At 52.8% G+C, this 21772-nt stretch overlaps 1 protein-coding gene across 13 annotated transcripts in view; it reads right to left on the reverse strand.

Annotated features, from left to right (window-relative positions):
* The window catches only part of nab (NGFI-A-binding protein homolog), an 844405-nt gene that overhangs the window by 97811 nt on the left and 724822 nt on the right, over nucleotides 1–21772 (reverse strand). For all 13 annotated transcript variants that reach the window (XM_071666139.1, XM_071666138.1, XM_071666146.1 and 10 more), the window contains one exon: nucleotides 1335–1545. In XM_071666139.1, the coding sequence (XP_071522240.1) occupies nucleotides 1335–1545 (211 nt within the window). The remainder of the gene's footprint in view (nucleotides 1–1334; nucleotides 1546–21772) is intronic.

Here is a 21772-nt window from a genome sequence, read left to right on the forward strand (position 1 = left end):
TCTGGTAATAGATGTGGCGTTAATCACTAGTATTAGGCTTCATCAGACTCTATCCTGTTAGCCTGTTAGGGATATAGATATACCCAGAGCATTATATAAAGTAAGCAGTTTAAAAATCCACTTATACTCCATATATGAATATGATTAACAATATTCATGTTTCAGAGTTCAGTGGTACACTGAACAGTCAAATTCACCAATAATCGCCCTTTCTCTAAAGTATTTTAGTAGTATACAGAGCCTTGAACATATCTATAAAGACTTGCTTTTAAAATCTATTATGGATTTACTTTACCTGGCTTTACGATAGTTTGGGAGGTCTTCTACCCTCACAGCTGGGTCTGGCACCTTACCTTACATATACCTTACGATGGTTTGGGAGGTCTTCTACCCCCACAGCTGGGTCTGGCACCTTACCTTACATATACCTTACGATGGTTTGGGAGGTCTTCTACCCCCCCAGCTGGGTCTGGCACCTTACCTTACATATACCTTACGATGGTTTGGGAGGTCTTCTACCCCCACAGCTGGGTCTGGCACCTTACCTTACATATACCTTACGATGGTTTGGGAGGTCTTCTACCCCCCCAGCTGGGTCTGGCACCTTACCTTACGTATACCTCAGGATGGTTTGGGAGGTCTTCTACCCCCACAGCTGGGGTCTGGCACCTTACCTTACCTTACGTATACCTTACGATGGTTTGGGAGGTCTTCTACCCCCACAGCTGGGTCTGGCACCTTACCTTACCTTACGTATACCTCACGATGGTTTGGGAGGTCTTCTACCCCCACAGCTGGGGTCTGGCACCTTACCTTCCCTTATGTATACCTTACGATGGTTTGGGAGGTCTTCTACCCCCTACAGCTGGGATCTGGCACCTTATCTTACCTTACGTATACCTTACGATGGTTTGGGAGGTCTTCTACCCCCCTACAGCTGGGGTCTGGCACCTTATCTTACCTTACGTATACCTTACGATGGTTTGGGAGGTCTTCTACCCCCACAGCTGGGGTCTGGCACCTTACCTTACCTTACGTATACCTTACGATGGTTTGGGAGGTCTTCTACCCCACAGCTGGGGTCTGGCACCTTACCTTGAATTAAGTTTGCCTCTCACTTTGAGCACGACGGTACGACCCTTGGGTATACTGTCCTGGTTCTCGGAGGTCAGGTCAAATCCCAGGTCATCATCAACTGGCTTCACACCGTCTGACTCAAGGGTCGCCCCGGCGAACTCAAGGGCCCCTACCGTCGTGATCAAGGGCGGAGGGAGTACCGACTTACCCAAGGGCCTGGCATAACCCGTAGAGGTTGTGGCCAAGGTTTACCTCACCTGTTGGTGTTCATGACGGCCATGTTTTCCTTGGCGATGCCTGGACTAGAGTTGTGGTTTGGGTGCATGCTGGGCGTGCTCATGGGCGGCGAGGGCCGCGTGGGCGTGGGCGTGGGCGTCGGGTTCGCCAGCAGCGCCCGGCTCCCGAAGGAGGGAAACCCCGCCACTACCGAGGGAGGCAGGTTCGGCAGAAGGGGGATCTGGAACATGGCTGGAACGGAAGGAAACGAGGAACAGACATTAGTCATCTGTGTGGCTTTATGGTGACGTGTGTTGGTGACGTGTGATGGTGACGTGTGATGGTGACGTGTGTTGGTGACGTGTGGTGGTGAAGTGTGTTGGTGATGTGTGTTGGTGACGTGTGTTGGTGACGTGTGTTGGTGACGTGTGGTGGTGACGTGTGGTGGTGATGTGTGTTGGTGACGTGTGATGGTGACGTGTGTTGGTGACGTGTGATGGTGACGTGTGATGGTGACCTGTGTTGGTGATGTGTGTTTGTGACATCGTAGTGACATAATCCATCATAGACGGAGTTAATGGTGAAGTTAATACTATGTTTGCATCTTCCTGGTGTCTGAATATGGTCAGATATGATCGAATACTTCAGACACGTCATGGTATACATACACACATATATACATACATATATATACACCACTAACGAGAAAACTTGAATAATCAATTGAACATAACCCCACTCACGTGATATCTGGGGAAATATAAAGAGTAAAATACGTAATACAATAACTGAAGGATACATTTCGACCTCCAGATATGCAAAGACACGTAGAGAAAGAACACAGATGTTATTTTCCAAGCCACAATGAGATGTGTTCGTCGTGCTGCCAAAGACAACAGTGACCCACGACATGTTGAGAATGTTCGTACGGTCATGTGAAGGTCAGACGAAGGTGACGGTTCATGGTCACTTCATGTTCATGACGGGTAGTTATCGTCCCTTATGTGGTATGGTAATTAGGCCACAGCTGGGGTGATTAAAGTGCCATGAAGATTATGACTTGTTTACCTGTTTGCCTGATACCTTCGACCTGTTTGTTGATCTGTTAAGTCTACCTGTGTGTGTGTGTGTGTGTGTGTGTGTGTGTGTGTGTGTGTGTGTACCGTCGTGCTCAAGGGCCGTACCCGCTGTTCTCCAGGGGGAAGGAGCAAGCGCTCAAGCACTTAAACCACTGAGTAAATAACACAACGAGTTAACCAAGTCCAAAAAACGTACAACACTACCTGGTGCCCTTTTTGCAAAGTATATATATATATATATATATATATATATATATATATATATATATATATATATATATATACATTGGTCTTTTAGAGACCCACCTTCTCACCAACCTGTTCTCCATTAGAGAACAGGTCTCCTTTTATAACCCCCCTCAACTCTCTCTCTCTCTCTCTCTCTCTCTCTCTCTCTCTCTCTCTCTCTCTCTCTCTCTCTCTACCGATTTCGACCGTGCAATTTATCGAGTTCCTCAGTGCACGTTGCCCTCCGAATTATCACCCTTGCCTTTAAGAAAACTGCGACGTAAGAAAAGGTAGGATTTACGCACGTAGAATTAATAGCATTATTATCAGGATATACGGCATCCCCTCCCCCCGGGGGGGTGGGGGGATAGTGACCCCCCCCCCCCGCTTATCTCCTCTGTGGTCCTGAAGAATGAGGGGGGATGGGGGTGTTGGGGGGGGTGCTGGGGTGTTGGGGGGGGATGGGGGTGTTGGGGTGTTGGGGGGATGGGGGTGTTGGGGGGTGTTGGGGTGTTGGGGGTGCTGGGGTGCTGGGTGTTGGGGTGTTGGGGGGGGTGTTGGGGGTGTTGGGGGGGGGTGTTGGGGTGTTGGGGGGGTGTTGGGGTGTTGGGGGGGGTGTTGGGGGTGTTGGGGTGTTGGGGGGGGGATGGGGGTGTTGGGGGGGGGTGCTGGGGTGTTGGGGGGGGTGCTGGGGTGTTGGGGGGGGGGGGTGTTGGGGGTGTTGGGGGGGGGAAGTAATGTCTGATCATTACAAAATTGAGATGATTTTTTTCCTCTGATACTAATTCTCCGTATATGATAGTACTATATCTATAACTATATATATATATATATATATATATATATATATATATATATATATATATATATATTTCCCTATCCCTCTGTACGTTTCTGTCTTTCTCTTCTCTCTCACCCAAACCCCTCCCCTCTTCTCCTCTCTCTCTCTCTCTCTCCTCCTCCTCCTCCTCCTCCTCCATCCCCTACCCCCCCATCCACACAAAGGAAATGAGCGCATAAAACACTCACTTTACGAGCATCGTAGATTTTCTGGCCCTTTAAAAGATCCGAGAGCCATAAGAAAATTCTAATCTGGCCAAAGTAAAGTTTATCCATTAATCTGGAATTTTGCTTTTGGGAAATATCGATATATATATATTTTTTTTTCTATTTGGTGGAGGTGGAGGTGGTGGGGGGGAGGGGGGGGGGAACCCATTCCAGAATCTAGGAGGGTTCGTTGTTCACTGGCCTTCCTAGAATCTAGGAGGGTCTGTCCCCCCCCCCCCACACCCCCCTTGAATCTAGGAAGGCCAGTGAAAATGCAGTGTGTTGTTTATGCCAGTGTTTCTTCCCAGACCCCACCCCAAACCTCCTCCCCCCCATCAATTACAGTGTGATTCACAAAAGACTACAAAAAAAAATATATTGGAATGGAAAAGAAAAAAAAAAAAAGGGGGTAAGAGCTACGGCAGACATTAAACACATTAAACACAGCCCCCTCTTAATTGCTTCTGTGTTTTTATTGCTCTGTCATACCATAAGTGCCATTATCCATCCTTCCTTTTTTTTTTTGTTCCTGTCTTTCCCTCGTACATGACGAAAACATGACACCGTTTTGTTAAGCTGGTCTGTTGATGTTACTAACAGGAGGCGGAGGCGTGGGTCCAACCAGGTACGAGTGTTGTGGGTCTTGAAACACACGGGGTCTTGACCGGCAACACACGGGTGTTGACCAGCAACACACGGGTCTTGACCAGCAACACACGGGTGTTGACCAGCAACACACGGGTGTTGACCAGCAACACACGGGGTGTTGACCAGCAACACACGGGTCTTGACCAGCAACACACGGGGTCTTGACCAGCAACACACGGGTCTTGACCAGCAACACACGGGTCTTGACCAGCAACACACGGGGTCTTGACCAGCAACACACGGGTCTTGACCGGCAACACACGGGTCTTGACCAGCAACACAGGGGTCTTGACCGGCAACACACGGGGTCTTGACCAGCAACACAGGGGTCTTGACCGGCAACACACGGGGTCTTGGCTGGTAACTACCAAAACCTCACCCCAGGGCCACAGATCAAGCCACAACATACCCTGGGCGAGTTGAATGAAATAGAACAAAAAAAAAAAAAAAGATAAAATAAAATTCAACTTGTACCCAAAAACGGGGAATATAATTAGCCATTCGCTCAACTCTGAGAGAGAGAGAGAGAGAGAGAGAGAGAGAGAGAGAGAGAGAGAGAGAGAGAGAGAGAGAGAGAGAGAGCTAGCTTCCCATGCTCTCCATCTCCCCAACAAAGTAAAATTCAGCCAACATTCCTCGATTGCGTTGTTCGCCCTCCCTCCTCCTCCTCCACCAAACATCCCTCACTGTAAATGTATAATTTCGTTACAACAATAAAATGATTCCTCAGTCAATATCTACTCCCGGATTATACAATAAAATTCTTCACATTCCTCCAACAGTTCTTTTTTATTTTCTTTTTTTTTTTTTTTGCTTAATTGCTTTTTAATTTGCATTCCACGTTGCGCTGAAATTTTTATTGCAATATACCGACGGTGGTGGAGGAAGCAGCAGCAGTGGTGGAGGAAGCAGTGGTGGAGGCAGCAGCAGCAGTGGTGGAGGAAGCAGTGGTGGAGGCAGGAGCAGCAGTGGTGGTGGTAGTGTTGGTGGTGGAGATGGAACTTTGTTGTTACTGATGGGTGGAATTGGTTGGTGGTAGGAGGCGGATGGTGTGGGTGGTGGGGGGTAGGACTGTGGTGGGGAGTGGGGACTCCACCCACCTACTACCACTTCCCCCACTGGGGGGGGGGGAATAAATTGATCGTCTTCATGAAAATTACTTCGTTCATCGACATCAAACTATCATCCTATAGACCAAATGGAATCTACAATTACCTTTCGCCCTGATCAAATTCCACGTAGACTCTATACACACCGAGGTCCAGATTTTAATGAAATATGTAAAAATGGGTAAATATATGATGACACAAAGAAAATAAGCGGTAAATCAGAGTGTTTTTGATAGAAGTGGAAAACCATCTAAGCTGTAAGGCGAGACGTGATGCAAAAGCTTAGCATTGTAAGAAAAGAAACAGATGCCACACGGGCTAAGGAAGATGAGGGAAGGGGTGAGTGGTTCCATATGAAGATGGTGCTCCGGCAGTGTGTGTGTGTGTGTGTGTGTGTGTGTGTGTGTGTGTGATGCCACCAAGGCTGTTTAATCTGCTGATGCCACCGTGGCTGTTTAATCTGCTGATGCCACCATGGCTGTTTAATCTGTTGACGGATTCGGTTGATTTCGCCAACGAATACGACATTTGCCGAGCATCGTGCGGTCTAAGCCTACACTGGAGTAAGGAAAGTTCCCTTTCCTAGAATATGTATTATACAAACCCTCGTATTCCCTGCGTGTCGGAGAAGGTGACTACATGACGCGCAATAAGAGGGGGGTAATGTAGACCACATATCGCTCAAGATAACAGACAGGGCATTGATAGAGATAGACAGGGCACTGATAGATAACAGACAGGTCCACTGATAGAGATAAGGCGCCTATCAAGATATCAGAGAGGGTAATAGTTACAGATCAGATGTCGCTCAAGATAAGAAACACTCAAACGAAAGACAAGACAGACACCATGGGCTCTGATATGGTCCAAGACACGAGACACGGAGGCCCGAGTTCTCTCGAGACTGGCGATACGAGACAGTTGGCCAGACATGGTCCCCCAAAACACGACCTTCCCCAGAGTGGCTGGCTAAATACCGCTCGTAGGAGTACTGATTTGACGTAAGTACCGTCGCGCCCCGAGGGGGTCGTAGCTAAGTACCGTCGCGCCCCGAGGGGGTCGTAGCTAAGTACCATCGCGCCACGAGGGGTCGTAAGTAAGCACCGTCGTACCTGAGTGTCGTAAGTACCGACGTAACCCCCCCCGGCCCCGCACAAGGGTCGTAAGCTACCGTCACGCTCTGGGAGTTGCACACATCATGACTGCCGCGATACCTCGTGCAGGAGGCCAGACCATCTGCTGTCCTCACCACCACACACACACACACACACACACACACACACCACTGGGGAAATTACCACGCACTCTTCACTAAAGCACTCAGCCTACTAACGCACTCAACATACTAACACACTCAGTTTACTTAACATACTAATACAACACACTAACACACTCAAGCTAACGCACTTCACATGCCAGCGTTGCTTGCAACACTGGTTATCTATCTTTCGTTTAAACTGTTGCCAGTGTTGCTTGCAACACTGGTTATCTAGCTTTCGTTGAGTGTTGCCAGTGTTCAGCTTTTGTGTTACCAGTGTTGTTCAGCATTCACTAAGTGTTACCAATGTTGTTTAGCTTGCTGAAGCGTTACCAGCGTTATTTAGCTTTCGTTTGAGGTGTTTACCAGTGTTGTGGGGGCTTAGCTCAAGTGTTACAAGTGCTAATTAGCTTCGGTTTCGAGTGTTGGTTAGCTGTGTTGAAGTGTTGCCCGTGTTACTTAGCCTCGCCTCAAAGTGTTGCCAGTGTTGCTGTCATCACTTGTGTTTCTCAGTTCTGTTACGTCTTCCGTGTCACTGAGGCGGTGCCAACGTGTGTTCGAAGCAGTCTCACTGTTGTGCTGCGCCGTCGCTTCACAGTGTTGCCGGAGATGCACCAGTGTTGCGATTCACTGCAACTTATGGTGTGTGTGTGTGTGTGTGTGTGTGTGTGTGTGTGATGAGGAAGGGGGGGGGGGGGTGGAGCGGCGCACCGAGCAGCACCTGGCCCCCCTTGGAACGTACCACCTCCCTCCACCCCCCCTTCATACATTCTGGTTTTTAACCCCCTCCCCCTCCACACATACCCCCCCCTTCCTCGTTATTTTTCCCCAGCCAGGCAATTGAGTGTGTAACATATGACGAACTTCCTCCCCCCCTCCCCTCGCCCCAGCGCATCCTACCTCCCTAGGAAAAACAAATAAAAAAAAACACACAAAAAAAAACGAAAACAAAAAAACACACCCACACGTAGCAAAAATTTCTGGTAAATTGCTCATATAACCTTTTGCAGTTTGGGGGCAAAAAGCGTGTATAATACGGAGGAGCTGTGCTTGGTAATTTCGCCCTTATGGAGATCTCGTTATTTTCTTTATGCATTGATGCCATAAATGTGTTTTGTTCTCAGTCCGACAAGAGTTTTGAGTGGAGGGAGAGAGGGAGAGAGGGGGGCGGGGGGGGCGGCTTGCAGGGGGGGAGAGAGGGGGCGGGGCGGGCGCATCGCCCCCCCCCCCAACCGGTTTATGGAGCTGGAGTGAAACTAGAGAGGCGCGTTGGTGCTTCCATTCCTCTTTGTTGACCTTCCCGCCGAATACATGCATACATCCCTCTGTCTGTCTGTCTGTCTGTCTGTATACAGATCTATACTGCTCTCCCTCCATGCCACATGTCTGTTATGTGTGTGTGTGTGTGTGTGTGTGTGTGTGTGTGTGTGAGTAAAGTAAAACCAATAGTTAAAGTGTGTACTCGGGAATAAAACAAACAAAACACCACAGAACACCTCCCCCCCCCCCACACACGCGCGCGCATGCACGCACGCACCTTAACGCGTGTGGGTGTGTGAGGTACTGGAAAAGATAATCAGAATGCAAATGGATGTCTTCCTGCAGGGGAGAAATTGCCTGAGGGACAACACCGTGCCAGGGAAAGGAAGTAAAGCGCAACGAACCTTTTCAGATTTCCACGTGAGAGGGAGCTCCGTGTTTGGACGCAAGGCTGGATGGACCGTTTCTGATATGTGCGGGCTGCCCCCCAAAAAAGTATCTAATACTGCTCGTAGGAGTACTGATTTGACGTAAGTACCGTCGCGCCCCGAGGGGGTCGTAGCTAAGTACCGTCGCGCCCCGAGGGGGTCGTAGCTAAGTACCGTCGCGCCCCGAGGGGGTCGTAGCTAAGTACCGTCGCGCCCCGAGGGGGTCGTAGCTAAGTACCGTCGCGCCCCGAGGGGGTCGTAGCTAAGTACCGTCGCGCCCCGAGGGGGTCGTAGCTAAGTACCGTCGCGCCCCGAGGGGGTCGTAGCTAAGTACCGTCGCGCCCCGAGGGGGTCGTAGCTAAGTACCGTCGCGCCCCGAGGGGGTCGTAGCTAAGTACCGTCGCGCCCCGAGGGGGTCGTAGCTAAGTACCGTCGCGCCCCGAGGGGGTCGTAGCTAAGTACCGTCGCGCCCCGAGGGGGTCGTAGCTAAGTACCGTCGCGCCCCGAGGGGGTCGTAGCTAAGTACCGTCGCGCCCCGAGGGGGTCGTAGCTAAGTACCGTCGCGCCCCGAGGGGGTCGTAGCTAAGTACCGTCGCGCCCCGAGGGGGTCGTAGCTAAGTACCGTCGCGCCCCGAGGGGGTCGTAGCTAAGTACCGTCGCGCCCCGAGGGGGTCGTAGCTAAGTACCGTCGCGCCCCGAGGGGGTCGTAGCTAAGTACCGTCGCGCCCCGAGGGGGTCGTAGCTAAGTACCGTCGCGCCCCGAGGGGGTCGTAGCTAAGTACCGTCGCGCCCCGAGGGGGTCGTAGCTAAGTACCGTCGCGCCCCGAGGGGGTCGTAGCTAAGTACCGTCGCGCCCCGAGGGGGTCGTAGCTAAGTACCGTCGCGCCCCGAGGGGGTCGTAGCTAAGTACCGTCGCGCCCCGAGGGGGTCGTAGCTAAGTACCGTCGCGCCCCGAGGGGGTCGTAGCTAAGTACCGTCGCGCCCCGAGGGGGTCGTAGCTAAGTACCGTCGCGCCCCGAGGGGGTCGTAGCTAAGTACCGTCGCGCCCCGAGGGGGTCGTAGCTAAGTACCGTCGCGCCCCGAGGGGGTCGTAGCTAAGTACCGTCGCGCCCCGAGGGGGTCGTAGCTAAGTACCGTCGCGCCCCGAGGGGGTCGTAGCTAAGTACCGTCGCGCCCCGAGGGGGTCGTAGCTAAGTACCGTCGCGCCCCGAGGGGGTCGTAGCTAAGTACCGTCGCGCCCCGAGGGGGTCGTAGCTAAGTACCGTCGCGCCCCGAGGGGGTCGTAGCTAAGTACCGTCGCGCCCCGAGGGGGTCGTAGCTAAGTACCGTCGCGCCCCGAGGGGGTCGTAGCTAAGTACCGTCGCGCCCCGAGGGGGTCGTAGCTAAGTACCGTCGCGCCCCGAGGGGGTCGTAGCTAAGTACCGTCGCGCCCCGAGGGGGTCGTAGCTAAGTACCGTCGCGCCCCGAGGGGGTCGTAGCTAAGTACCGTCGCGCCCCGAGGGGGTCGTAGCTAAGTACCGTCGCGCCCCGAGGGGGTCGTAGCTAAGTACCGTCGCGCCCCGAGGGGGTCGTAGCTAAGTACCGTCGCGCCCCGAGGGGGTCGTAGCTAAGTACCGTCGCGCCCCGAGGGGGTCGTAGCTAAGTACCGTCGCGCCCCGAGGGGGTCGTAGCTAAGTACCGTCGCGCCCCGAGGGGGTCGTAGCTAAGTACCGTCGCGCCCCGAGGGGGTCGTAGCTAAGTACCGTCGCGCCCCGAGGGGGTCGTAGCTAAGTACCGTCGCGCCCCGAGGGGGTCGTAGCTAAGTACCGTCGCGCCCCGAGGGGGTCGTAGCTAAGTACCGTCGCGCCCCGAGGGGGTCGTAGCTAAGTACCGTCGCGCCCCGAGGGGGTCGTAGCTAAGTACCGTCGCGCCCCGAGGGGGTCGTAGCTAAGTACCGTCGCGCCCCGAGGGGGTCGTAGCTAAGTACCGTCGCGCCCCGAGGGGGTCGTAGCTAAGTACCGTCGCGCCCCGAGGGGGTCGTAGCTAAGTACCGTCGCGCCCCGAGGGGGTCGTAGCTAAGTACCGTCGCGCCCCGAGGGGGTCGTAGCTAAGTACCGTCGCGCCCCGAGGGGGTCGTAGCTAAGTACCGTCGCGCCCCGAGGGGGTCGTAGCTAAGTACCGTCGCGCCCCGAGGGGGTCGTAGCTAAGTACCGTCGCGCCCCGAGGGGGTCGTAGCTAAGTACCGTCGCGCCCCGAGGGGGTCGTAGCTAAGTACCGTCGCGCCCCGAGGGGGTCGTAGCTAAGTACCGTCGCGCCCCGAGGGGGTCGTAGCTAAGTACCGTCGCGCCCCGAGGGGGTCGTAGCTAAGTACCGTCGCGCCCCGAGGGGGTCGTAGCTAAGTACCGTCGCGCCCCGAGGGGGTCGTAGCTAAGTACCGTCGCGCCCCGAGGGGGTCGTAGCTAAGTACCGTCGCGCCCCGAGGGGGTCGTAGCTAAGTACCGTCGCGCCCCGAGGGGGTCGTAGCTAAGTACCGTCGCGCCCCGAGGGGGTCGTAGCTAAGTACCGTCGCGCCCCGAGGGGGTCGTAGCTAAGTACCGTCGCGCCCCGAGGGGGTCGTAGCTAAGTACCGTCGCGCCCCGAGGGGGTCGTAGCTAAGTACCGTCGCGCCCCGAGGGGGTCGTAGCTAAGTACCGTCGCGCCCCGAGGGGGTCGTAGCTAAGTACCGTCGCGCCCCGAGGGGGTCGTAGCTAAGTACCGTCGCGCCCCGAGGGGGTCGTAGCTAAGTACCGTCGCGCCCCGAGGGGGTCGTAGCTAAGTACCGTCGCGCCCCGAGGGGGTCGTAGCTAAGTACCGTCGCGCCCCGAGGGGGTCGTAGCTAAGTACCGTCGCGCCCCGAGGGGGTCGTAGCTAAGTACCGTCGCGCCCCGAGGGGGTCGTAGCTAAGTACCGTCGCGCCCCGAGGGGGTCGTAGCTAAGTACCGTCGCGCCCCGAGGGGGTCGTAGCTAAGTACCGTCGCGCCCCGAGGGGGTCGTAGCTAAGTACCGTCGCGCCCCGAGGGGGTCGTAGCTAAGTACCGTCGCGCCCCGAGGGGGTCGTAGCTAAGTACCGTCGCGCCCCGAGGGGGTCGTAGCTAAGTACCGTCGCGCCCCGAGGGGGTCGTAGCTAAGTACCGTCGCGCCCCGAGGGGGTCGTAGCTAAGTACCGTCGCGCCCCGAGGGGGTCGTAGCTAAGTACCGTCGCGCCCCGAGGGGGTCGTAGCTAAGTACCGTCGCGCCCCGAGGGGGTCGTAGCTAAGTACCGTCGCGCCCCGAGGGGGTCGTAGCTAAGTACCGTCGCGCCCCGAGGGGGTCGTAGCTAAGTACCGTCGCGCCCCGAGGGGGTCGTAGCTAAGTACCGTCGCGCCCCGAGGGGGTCGTAGCTAAGTACCGTCGCGCCCCGAGGGGGTCGTAGCTAAGTACCGTCGCGCCCCGAGGGGGTCGTAGCTAAGTACCGTCGCGCCCCGAGGGGGTCGTAGCTAAGTACCGTCGCGCCCCGAGGGGGTCGTAGCTAAGTACCGTCGCGCCCCGAGGGGGTCGTAGCTAAGTACCGTCGCGCCCCGAGGGGGTCGTAGCTAAGTACCGTCGCGCCCCGAGGGGGTCGTAGCTAAGTACCGTCGCGCCCCGAGGGGGTCGTAGCTAAGTACCGTCGCGCCCCGAGGGGGTCGTAGCTAAGTACCGTCGCGCCCCGAGGGGGTCGTAGCTAAGTACCGTCGCGCCCCGAGGGGGTCGTAGCTAAGTACCGTCGCGCCCCGAGGGGGTCGTAGCTAAGTACCGTCGCGCCCCGAGGGGGTCGTAGCTAAGTACGCTGTTCTGGTACAGTGACGTTTCTCGGTATGTGTGAATGACTTGCCCCAAGACGTACTGGCTTTGACCTGACCCAGTCTGCAGATGATGCCGAGGTGATGAGGGTAGTGAAGGGCGACGAGAACTGCCATCATCTTTACAAGGGAACCTAAGCCTATTCCAAAGCAGGTGTGATAATTGGTTGGTGCAATTCAGCCCGGGTAAAGGTGAGGTGATGAGGATGGGCCACAGTGAACAGAAGGCCTCAATATGAAGATGACCCAATGGGAAATAGGCCTTAGGAATCTCTACATAAGAGAGAATTTTGGAGTAGACAGCGCTCCTCACTGATAACCAGATCTCACATTAGGAGAACACTGAAGGAAACAAACTGTTTGTTGACAAATACTGAAATACTTTACATGTAAGTGGGCAAGGAAACATTCAGCATGAAGTTCATATCCTCGAGGAAGCCAAAACTGGAATATGCTTTCCAGTTTCATTCACCGCACCTTAATAAGGACAAAACATTAATAGCTAATACAGAAGGTCAGGTACAAGAGATGGGGGCCCCGCAAGTGTAGAACTCCCTCCCCGTACAGTCCAAGAAATGGGGGCCCCACGAGTGTAGAACTCCCTCCCCGTACAGTCCAAGAAATGGGGGCCCCACGAGTGTAGAACTCCCTCCCCGTACAGTCCAAGAAATGGGGGCCCCACGAGTGTAGAACTCCCTCCCCGTACAGTCCAAGAAATGGGGGCCCCACGAGTGTAGAACTCCCTCCCCGTACAGTCCAAGAAATGGGGGCCCCACGAGTGTAGAACTCCCTCCCCGTACAGTCCAAGAAATGGGGGCCCCACGAGTGTAGAACTCCCTCCCCGTACAGTACAAGAGATGGGGGCCCCACGAGTGTACAATTCCCTTCCGGTACTGTAACAAACACGTAATCACACACACACACACACACAAGAACACGGGCCAGAGCAGACGGTCATATATATAACCGGGCAGGCACAGCAATCTCACCGAACCCTGCTGTTAACCTGCACTTTTCCCGCTGCACAGCATGCTTTTACAGCCGTTTAATCAGGTAATTTATAAGCGTAGGCCCACTGCCTTCATTATTTACCGTGGGGGGTGGGTGAGGGTGAGGGGGTGGGGGGTGTGGAAGCGTATGCTGCAGGCCGGAATGCGTATAGAGACCATGTAACAAAATTTGGCGGATCAAAATGCGTAGCTGCGACGGGCGGAGCGTCCGCACGGATACGCAAGAGTGCGGCAGCGGCGGGGAATGGGGGGGGGGGGGGGAGTGGATGATGAGGGAGGGAGGGAGGGGTGGACGAGAGTCAGGCGGGAAAGGGAAGGGACCTCGCCAACCACAGGGAGCAGAGAAGTTCCCCCCTCCCTCACAATAATGAGTGGTCTATCTACACTAACACGCAGTGAGGAAGTATGAGGGTCCCAGGGTACTCCCGGTAACGCATGAGGACATATGAGGAGGGGAGGGGGGGAGGTCATGGTACTCCCGCAACAAAAATGAGGATATATGAGGAATGAGGAACACACGGAGACACATATGAGGACATATGAGGAATGAGGAACACACGGAGACACACATGAGGACATATGAGGAATGAGGAACACACGGAGCCACATATGAGGACATATGAGGAATGAGGAACACACGGAGCCACATATGAGGATATATGAGGAATGAGGAACACCCAGTAACAAACACGAGGACTTATGAGGGCCCAGGGTACTACCAGCAACACGTAGTGAGGACGTATGAGGGCCCGAGAGAGAGAGAGAGAGAGAGAGAGAGAGAGAGAGAGAGAGAGAGAGAGAGAGAGAGAGAGAGAGAGAGAGAGAATATCGCTCCAACCCACCCACCCACACACACACACACACACACACACACACACGAGAGGTAGCGAAACCTTACAACAGACGGCTGCATCTGTAAACCTGAGGTTTACGCTTCACTTACAATTCAAATCTTTGCCCCACGATACCACAAGTGGTCATTTACAATCGTCAGTGTAAAAAAAAAAAAAATTAAAACATTGACTGTATAAACGCACAGAACTGGAAAATCACCTCCACTAATATTTTACGTTCGGTTCGTAAATACTCATTTACACTTCGTGCTTTCAGATGGTAAATGGCGGCCACTTACAACCACTTAAACGCCACGCAGGGGGGGGGGGGTGGAGGGTAGTTTAAATGGGGTTCGAACGTCAGCGGAACATAGCGTTTAAACGTCTGTAACGCAGCTATAACAGGGAGAAACAGCTGGGCAATATATATATATATATATATATATATATATATATATATATATATATATCGAACTCGTATATGAAAGACGGAACGTCTTACTACATGCGAGAGTGCAAGAGAACACGTCAAAGTGTAAGAGAACACGTCAAAATGTAAGAGAACACGTCAGGGTGTAAGAGAACACGTCAAAGTGTAAGAGAACACGTCAGGGTGTAAGAGAACACGTCAAAGGTGTAAGAGAACACGTCAGGGTGTAAGAGAACACGTCAAAGTGTAAGAGAACACGTCAAAGTGTAAGAGAACACGTCAAAGTGTAAGAGAACACGTCAAAGGTGTAAGAGAACACGTCAGGGTGTAAGAGAACACGTCAAAGTGTAAGAGAACACGTCAGGGTGTAAGATAACACGTCAAAGTGCAAGAGAACACGTCAAAGTGTAAGAGAACACGTCAAAGTGTAAGAGAACACGTCAAAGGTGTAAGAGAACACGTCAGGGTGTAAGAGAACACGTCAGAGTACACAGCACGAGGCCGGAGCGTCTAAGGTTCTGCCCAGCTGTGGAACCCAGACACACGCTGGGGTCAACACTGTACACACGAAAGCAAGTCTGAGTGTGTGTGTGTGTGTGTGTGTGTGTGTAAGGGGGGGAAGGGGAACGGTGCCTCCTCGCCTGGGCAAAAATGGCCACCTCTCCAGTATATTTCAGGCTTAAGGAGACAGCTCCGGGGTTCTTTGCCGACTAATGGGGCAATTGACGCTTATTTTAAGCGCAATGAGATAGTTTTGAGTTCATTTTCCAGGGCGCAATACTCGCTTAATTTATTCGGCGATTAATTAATTGGAATTTCTCCCTCCCTCTCCCTCACTCACTCACTAAAAGTGATGGAAAACTACAGGTCTCTTTTCTCGTTCAGCGACAAGTTCGTGGTCTCCAGACTTTGATATATATATATATATATATATATATATATATATATATATATATATATATATATATATATAACGTAGAAATGCTTTACGTGGTCACAGGTGAACTCTTAAAGACTCATCCACCCATCTCCCTAGCAGAACGCCAGACGGGTGCGCGCCCCTCCCTCCTCCCGCCCTTTTACCCTCTCCCCCTCACCCTCGTCTCCCCTCACCCTCCCTCCTCTCTAACTCAACCTCTGTCACCCCCCCATCGCCCGCCATATTTGCACTGGGGGGGTGGAGGGGGTGGAGGGGGGGGGAGAGCAAAATACCGTCGGTAAACATGCGTGATGTGTGGACGATGCGATTCGTAATTACGTAACGATGGGTAATTTGACAATAACATTGTTGAAGAATATACATCACGACCAACACTAGACTGGCTGGTCGATAACATATATATATATATATATATATATATATATATATATATATATATATATATATATATATATATATATATATATATATCAGGATGATATAATTGTTAGTATAAAGCACAGCAGATCATGTTATAATCACAATCTATCGTAGACTTGTACAAAAAACAACCCCGTCTCATTTGAATGTACAGAACCATAGATAAATAGACATCATCTACAGAGACGTCTACAAAAAGGCTTTCAAAAGAGACGTTTCTTATCCACGAACGTCTCCAAGAAAAAGATACTCAAATAGTTACTTCGAGGATAAAAGTTAGTCTGTATCTTTTTTTTTTTTTTTCCCTTGATGGATTTTGTGATGGTTGTGGTTGAGTGCTGCATACATCTGTCATGACCCCGACCCTACCGTCTTCGACTGTTTCAAACCATCTTGGTTCTTATGGCAGGGATGGCTAACACTTCGTAACCTCCCGGTACAAGACTGGTGACACTCCCAGTACAGGACTGGTAAACCTGTAGGATCCCGGTAAAGACTGGTAACACTGTAGGATATCTGGAAGGACTGGTAACAGTGTAGGATCCCTGGAAAGACTGGTAGGATCCCAGAAGGACTGGTAACACTGTAGGATCCCAGTACGGACTGGTAACACTGTAGAATCCCTAAAAGGACTGGTAAAACTGTAGGATCCCGGTAAAGACTGGTAAAACTGTAGGATCCCTGGAAGGACTGGTAACAGTGCAGGATCCCTGGAGGGACTGGTAACACTGTAGGACCCCAGTAAAGACTGGTAACACTGTAGGATCTCTGGAAGGACTGGTGACCCTCCGTCCACTCCCGGTACGAACCGGTAACATCTGTAAGTCACCCGTTACGACCCCGGTCACTTGTACACTTACCAGTACAGACCAGTACGTCTCTGTACAGCTCCTCCCCAGTACAGACTGGTAACTGTGTCTTCTCCCGGTCTGGTCTACACTCTCCCGGTCCTTACAGCTGACCGGCCACACACTCCAGTGCCCTTAGTAACCAAGCCATTTTCCCACCATAACGAACGACTCTACTGAGGATCGTTAAATTTTCTTACCGTAAAAATTCCCCCCGGAGTTTTACGCCAAATTTTTGCCCTCGCTAACCCACATTCATAAGTCATTTTTCTGCGACCCTCCGGCCGCACGAGGGGCGTAACCCCCACGGCGCCGCGGCCGACTCCCGCCCTTACCGCGCCGCGCCGCAGGGACAGAATTAAGTTTCTTCTGATAATTATCTGCAAGGAGAATTAGCATTTGCGAATTCCTGTGCAAGAGGGTTAGGGACGGGGGAGGGGGGGGAGGGAGAGGTGGGTTGAAGGTGGAGGGAGGGAGGGAGGGAGGGAGGGAGGGAGTGGAGGGGACGGGAGGGAGGGTGGGTTAGGAGGGTCTTAGTAAATGCATTTCGAGACAAAAGAAACAACAGATCCCATGTGCTTAAAAACTATCGAAGGAGAGAGAGAGAGAGAGAGAGAGAGAGAGAGAGAGAGAGAGAGAGAGAGAGAGAGAGAGAGAGAGAGAGAGAAAAAGATATCTTTTCTCCCCCCCCCCACTTTGTTTCTCTGCAAATTCTATGCCTTTAAGTGCACTAGTACAGGAGCCTTTAACGACGCCCAGGGTCCATCATTCAGCAGTTTTTGGGGCCAAGGGGGAAGGGGGCTAATTCCATCCCTCCCCCAACCCCCCTCCTCCCCCCACCCGTCCAGGATTACACCTGATATCATGGGAGGAGGAGGAGGGGGGACTGTCTTTTTTTTCTATTCACTGCCTCTCTCTCTCTCTCTCTCTCTCTCTCTCTCTCTCTCTCTCTCTCTCTCTCTCTCTCTCTCTCTCTCCTCCAAGAGGAGGAGGGAGGAAGGGACGCCCTCTTCCCTTCCCTTCCCCTCCCCTCCTCCTCCTCCTCGGTTCTCTCCTCCAGGGGAAGGAAAGGGGAGGGAGGGGAGGGGAGGCTGAACCCGCATATTTCTACACTGGCAAAGTTCTTCCCATTTTTTGATCCGCACCAAAACGGGCATCGTCAAAGCGATTGTAAAAGATTTATATTGAAATTCACAAGGAGGTACAGTGTGAACGGGTGCCCCCCCCCTCACACACACACACGTAGTGTGAGCTGCACTACACACTGGGCGAGTGTGGTGGTGATGAGGCGTGGCACTGTGGTACGAGTGTGATGGTGTGCGACAGTGTGCGTGGGGTGTGGTGTATAGCAGTGTCTGCTGCGCGGGGTGTAGTGTACAGCAGTGTGCGCGGGGTGTGGTGCGCGGGGTGTGGTGTACAGCAGTGTGCGCAGGGTGTGGTGTACAACAGAGTTCACAGAGAAGGTCCAGAGGAGGACAACAAAGATGGAACCAGAATGAAGAAAGCCAAAGTCACGGGGGAAAAAAACACAGTGTTCGATGCCTTACATCTGCCGACCATTCAAGAGAGAAGAGGGAGGGGTGACCTGATCACATACCCTTGAAAGTCTCTACAATGAGCGTGATGATATACACACTGAACACTTGTGCGCAAGATGAAGTGGACACATCAACCCGAGGCCATATCACGAGAGTGAGCCAGGAACACGGACGAAAGCAACATTTGTGAGCAGATGTGGTGCATGGATCAGCAAGGAGCTCATGTAAACACAAACATACAGTCACACAGTCACAAGTTTACAAAAAAAAAAAAAATAAATGTTGTTTGACGGCGGAAAATGATCATAAGACTGCCCCCCCCCTCCCTCCCCCTAAGTACAAACGAGTGGTTACACACATGCACGTACGTTCTACGTCATGGTTGTGCATGACACATCCCTGGCATAGACGGGGGTATGCCATTCCCCCCGCGCCCACCTCAGCCACTCATGACATTTTTGCTGCACGCGCAGGTCAGCCTCCCTCCCTCCGTCAGGCACACGACCTCAGACGCAGGTTGTGATACAGGATGCGACGCACACGACACGTACGGATGGATGGGGGTGGTGGATGAGTGTGGATGCGACGCACACGACCACTTACGGATGGATGGGGGTGGTGGATGAGTCTGGTTACGTCGAAGCGTTTCGTTATATCATCTCCCATCATCTTCCCCTTCCCTCCCCTTCCTCCCCTCCTAGTGATGGGGCCCCGTGCGACGGTACGTCTCCCGACCGTTCCGCCACATTAACATACGACGCGTTTCATCCATCACCACAAAAGCCTATTAGCGGAAACCCATTTCCCGTCCAATCCCATTACTGTACCCATTGCCACAAACCGTATTAACCCCTCACCCCCATCCCCCGATTTCTATAAACCCCATTTACTGTTAACCTAATAACGGGTGGAAAAAAGTCCATTACTGTAGACCCCGTTACTGCGGACACCCCCCCCCCAGGCATCAATATACGCCGGACAGGACGACCTGGTGTGTGCGACGGGGCCAGTGCGAGTGGCCAGGTCACAAGAGATCCGTGCACTGTCAGCCGAGTGCGACAGGATCCGTGCGAGAGGTGAGGTGCAGACGATCTCGTGCGAGAGGGTGCCCAAAGTGCGACAGGTTCGCTGCGGGAGGCCAAGTGCGACAAGAGCGAGATGGTGCGAAAGAATCCGTATAAGGCGTAGGTGCGACAGGTCCCCTGGGGAGGCAAGAGAACACCCCTCCCCCCGCCTCTCCCACACACCTTTCACACTACAGCCTCTCTCTTTCACACTACAGCCTCTCTCTCGCACTCGTCCCGTCGCACATAAACGACAAGAGTCATACTGGCCGTCATCCGGGCTCGTGACCCTGGCACAGCGAGCTGTTCGGGGTGGGCGAATGCACGAAGGGGCAGTGGGAGGATGGGGAGGGGGGAAGGGGAGTCTCGTCTCGTCGCCACCTGCTCACACGTCTCCATCGAGATCATCTGTCGAGATAATGGTAACACCTGGAGGGTGACCTCGTCCTCTCCACCTCGCCTGACCTCGGCTACGAGACTGACCTTCCCCCCCCCTACCCCCCCACCCCAGCAGCAGATGGAGCAGGGGGGGGTGAGTGAGGGAGGGGGGTGTGGTGGTCATCGACCGTGTGACCCGACACTAACGATCGATGACCCTGATAAAGATGATAACACACTGATAAAGATGATGATAATATCAAACTGTACTTCCCCCCCTTCCCCCCTCCCGTTGCGATCAATCGATCACAATAATCTCGAGGATTATAATCATCTAACACAAGGGACTTTTTTTTTTCTTTACTACGTTCAAGTCTCCAGCCACGGACGCTGCTCCACATCAAGGCCTTTATTGAAACATAGACAGAATCATGAAAAGGAAAAACTACAGACAAGGGAAAGCATTCACGAATTTTTGGAAGAAATGGAAAAAAAAAGAAACTGTCTATATAAAAAAAAGAACTGTGTTAGGGTATAGTTACTGGCAAAGACAGACACGAGGAGGGTTAAGAGAATTCCAAAGCTTGGACGCGTAAGGAAAGAAACAGCCATCTTAAGCATCCAGGGCAATCATTTCACACCAGTGTGGAAGCAAGAATCATAAAAACCACGACGACGACCCCCACCACGACGACCCCCGAGCGATGTATATATATAACCTTGCCAGACCACATTCCTCCGAAAGGAACAAAAAAACAAACAAAAAACAAAAAATTAGTACGATAATGTAATACAATAACACACACAATGAAGGTCACCTGATGACGCTGCTGAGTGAGCCACCACCAACCCAGCTTCTACACTTACAATAGCAACTATGACGACCCTTGCCCCTTGAAACCAACCCCCCCCCCTCACACCCTCTCTCCCCACTCCCCAGTGGACCGGTTCAGGCAACTCTCTGGTCCAGCGCCTGCCTCAATACCAAACACAGAGCGCCTCCACCTCCCCCCCCCCACACACACCTGCATCACAGAACACGATCAAGTTAGCTCTATCTCCCCCCCCCCCCCCAACACCACCACCATTTTCCTCTTAATCTCGCGAGGTGAGGTGTATCTTTATCCCCCCCCCCCCCCCCCACACACACACACACAGACACAGATTACCTGGTGAGCAGGAGACGCCAGGATCCGCGCAAGTGCCCAACCCGCAAACTCGTTTCTCAAACACGAACGTCATCTCTCTCTCTCTCTCTCTCTCTCTCTCTCTCTCTCTCTCACCACGAGACCTACCCATGCTACAAGGAGGTTTTTAAAGGTTTCAAATGGTTCCTGTTTTCTTCTTTTTCTTCATCGTTTTTTTTTTTTTTAAATGGTTTCCGATAATTTATCTAAAGGTTCCAGATAGCTTTTGTTCGTTTCTTTTTTTAAGACTTGAGATGGTTTCTCTTGGGTTTCTAAGGTTTCAGATGGTTTTCCTATGGTTTCTGAGGTTTTAGATGGTTCTCTGTCTGTCGGATATTTAAGGTTTCTGATGGTTTCTAAGAAACAGACCCCCCCCCACCCTTAAGTAGCTGAACCTCCCCCCTCCCCACCCCTTGAAGAGGGAGGCAACCCCCACCCCCTTCTCCCTTGACAGTAACCCAGAGCAAAATGAAGAACTCCTGACACTCCTACCTGTCCCTTTCTTCTTCCATTCCTCTTCCTTCTTCTGCCCGGTTAAGAATGTAGGCCAGGACACTGTCCTCTCCGGCAGCCCCCCCCACCCCCCCAGGCAGTAGCCCCCCCACGGGACGACTGAGGGAAGGAGGGAGGAGGGAGGGAGGGAGGGTACTTGGGGCTGTGTCGTACCCAACCTCCCCCCCCCCCCACATACACCCCAATGTCCCGCTGATCAATAGGCCCCAAAGTCGGGGTGGTCCTGGCTTGCAGTGTGGCATGTCACATTAATGACAGCGTATGACACGTTGGTGTCATGTCACGCTGATGGTATGCCACCGTATGAGAGTGTATGACTTAGTATGTAGTATGCCACTTTATGACAGCATGTGACCTGTGTGTGTGTGTGTGTGTGTGTGTGTGTGTGTGTGTGTGTGTTATGTCACTTTATGACACTATATCAC

The sequence above is a fragment of the Panulirus ornatus genome, chromosome 10 (genome assembly GCF_036320965.1).
Source record: "Panulirus ornatus isolate Po-2019 chromosome 10, ASM3632096v1, whole genome shotgun sequence".
Taxonomy (NCBI): Eukaryota; Metazoa; Arthropoda; class Malacostraca; order Decapoda; family Palinuridae; genus Panulirus; species Panulirus ornatus.